Source organism: Drosophila gunungcola (genome assembly GCF_025200985.1).
Source record: "Drosophila gunungcola strain Sukarami chromosome 3L unlocalized genomic scaffold, Dgunungcola_SK_2 000002F, whole genome shotgun sequence".
NCBI classification, from domain to species: Eukaryota; Metazoa; Arthropoda; class Insecta; order Diptera; family Drosophilidae; genus Drosophila; species Drosophila gunungcola.
The window spans coordinates 4623325-4625885 of record NW_026453178.1 but is presented as its reverse complement, the minus strand read 5'-3'; the positions used below and the strand labels follow the sequence as shown (position 1 = coordinate 4625885).

Sequence of the window (2561 nt, the reverse complement as noted above, 5' to 3'; positions counted from 1 at the left end):
GAGCGATTTCGCGAGTTCGTGACGAGTCACGATTATTTTTACGCTATGAGTCACTGTCGTGACCATGAAAGCAAAAAAAAAAAAATAAAGTAAGCAATTGCAGATGGTGAATAGTGCGAAGCAAAATGAATTTAACTAAATTTTCGTTTTGTAGGATTTAGCTAGGTAAGAAATTTTGTAAGTATTTTTTTTAATATTTCGTTTTCAAAAAACCGTAGGCTGAGAAATAACGACATAAGACCATGTACACCATTATACATGCATACATATATGTTTAAAACTGCTTAAACTTCTTATTTATTTAAAAAGTATTACCTCCTCAGATTAAAATGGATCACGTTTTTAGATGCCGCTGAACTGTTCACAGTCACAGTTTTTCTCACGCTGTGACTAGAGATGCGATGTATAGCGATGTCAACTATCGGCCAATAAGTGCAAGCATTTGACAACCCTGTTTGAATACGTTCACATTTACTTTTTGGCAGGAAAGTACCCACCATTTCTGGGACTTTTTGAAATTCCGGCCCTGATTGGTTGGAATATCCCCATAAAATATGGATGGATCAGCGGACGCCAACATGGAAAAGAACTGCCGCGCCTGCGCCGGACACTCGACGATACTGGTGGACCTCTTCTCAACGGAGATCTCTGATCCCCCAATTTGGGATATGCTAAACTCCATTCTGACCGAGAACTGCCGCGTCAATCGGGATGCACTGCCTCAGAAGATCTGCCCCTCCTGCCTTGTGGCCGCCCAAAACGCCTACCACTTCAAGCACAAGTGCGAGCAGAGTTTCCAGTACTTTTCCCACCTGCTCCTCCTGGAAAAATACGGCTCAAAAACTCGTGGCAGGAGAGGGGAGAAGGGTCGATCACTAGCCTTCGAGATGGTAGGCTGTGAGGATCCACTGGACACAAATGAAATGGCAGATTCAGGGAAGGAGCAGGATCGACTTGAAGTAAAAACGGATTACGATTCCGAGTTGACAGAGGGATTGCCAAATAAAGGACCGGATAGTCCACCGTTGCAAGAAGTTTTTGAAAGTATGCTTATTAGAAATGTGTTGAGTTTAAAAGTAATTTTATACTCTCATCTTTCAGTAACACTAAGTGAAAACATAAAAACGGAGGAAGAGATCTCCAACGGCGAGACATTCGAGGATGCCTTTCAACAAGACGATGATGATGATGATGTTATAAATGAAAGTGAAGACGATTCAGATGAATGGTCAGGTGGCTGGACGGACGACCAAGAAGAACCCTGGGTACCCGGTGATTTGGACTCCAAAAAGGTTGCCAAAGGGAATCAATCCCTGCTTTGCACCGAGTGTGGCCTGACCTGCAAGACGCACAAGTCACTGGCGAGCCACATTGCCCGGCACAAGGAGCAGGAGGATCCAAAAAAGCTGCACCTGTGCGACTTCTGCGGCAGGGGATTCCGAACTAACGCCCAGTTGACAGTCCACAGGCGCAGGCACACCGGAGATCGTCCTTTTCAGTGCCCCCTCTGCCCGAAGGCCTATACCCACGGGCCGACTCTCAAGACGCACATGCTGACCCACGACGAGAACAAGGCTTTCAAGTGCCCGCAGTGCGATAAGACCTTTTATACGAGCTCAAACCTGAGGGCCCATCAGCAGTGGCACACGGGCGAGCGACCATATAAGTGTACAATTTGTTCACGGTCCTTCACCAAGAACTCCGGCCTTAAGTTGCACAGTCGGCTGCACAAGGAGGACCGGCCCTTCAAGTGCGAGCTCTGCGGCAAGGGATTTGTCCAGAGCCAGCACCTGGTCACCCACCTGCGGGTCCACAACGAGGATCGCCAATTCAAGTGTCCCGAGTGCGACAAGTCGTTCTTCGAGAAATCCAACATGAAGAAGCATCACCGAACGCACTCGGGCGAGAAGCCTTTCAAATGCGAGGAGTGCGGCGCCGCCTTCTCGCACAACCATCACCTAAAGAGCCACCTACGCATCCACACCGGAGAGAAGCCCTACAAGTGCGACCAGTGCGGCAAGGGTTTCTGTGCGAATCAGTCTCTGGCGAAGCACATCCTTTGGCATGTGGAAGTCAAAGATCGCCCGTTCAAATGCCCTCAGTGTCCCAAAGCTTTTGACACTCTGCAAAGTTTACGGGGCCACGGCAAAGCGCACAGGTTGCCGAAAGAGCCGCCAGAGCTGCTCAAATGCCCGCACTGCGAAGTCAATTTTGCGCTAAAGAAGACTCTGGACAAGCATATTAGTAGCCACAAGATTCGGCCCCACCAATGCCCGCATTGTCCAGAAGGATTTTTCTCCCAAAAAAGCTACAAAAGACACGCGAGAGTGCACAACCAAAAAAATAAAAGTTAAATTTGTGTTTTGGGAACACACACACATGCAATCGAACTTCAAAATATCATCATGCTACCCTATCATGTTCAAAGCAACTTAAATTCATAGAAAAAATTGCAATTGTACCATTAACTTACTATAAGTTTTAGAAAGTATTTGTTATAAATACGCCTAAGAATCTGTTTGAATTGATTATTAAATATTAATAATTTTAGTATCACTGTT

The 2561-nt window shown here is 46.4% G+C and overlaps 1 protein-coding gene across 1 annotated transcript; it reads left to right on the top strand.

The window, feature by feature from the left end:
- Positions 1–533: 533 nt before the first annotated feature.
- On the top strand, positions 534–2553 carry LOC128257165 (zinc finger protein 883; the record flags this gene model as incomplete). The annotated part of the gene is given in 2 exon segments (XM_052988034.1): positions 534–1044; positions 1102–2553. Coding segments are annotated over 2 exon segments (1764 nt in total), but the record flags the coding sequence as incomplete, so codon positions are not given.
- Between the last annotated feature and the right edge of the window lie 8 nt (positions 2554–2561).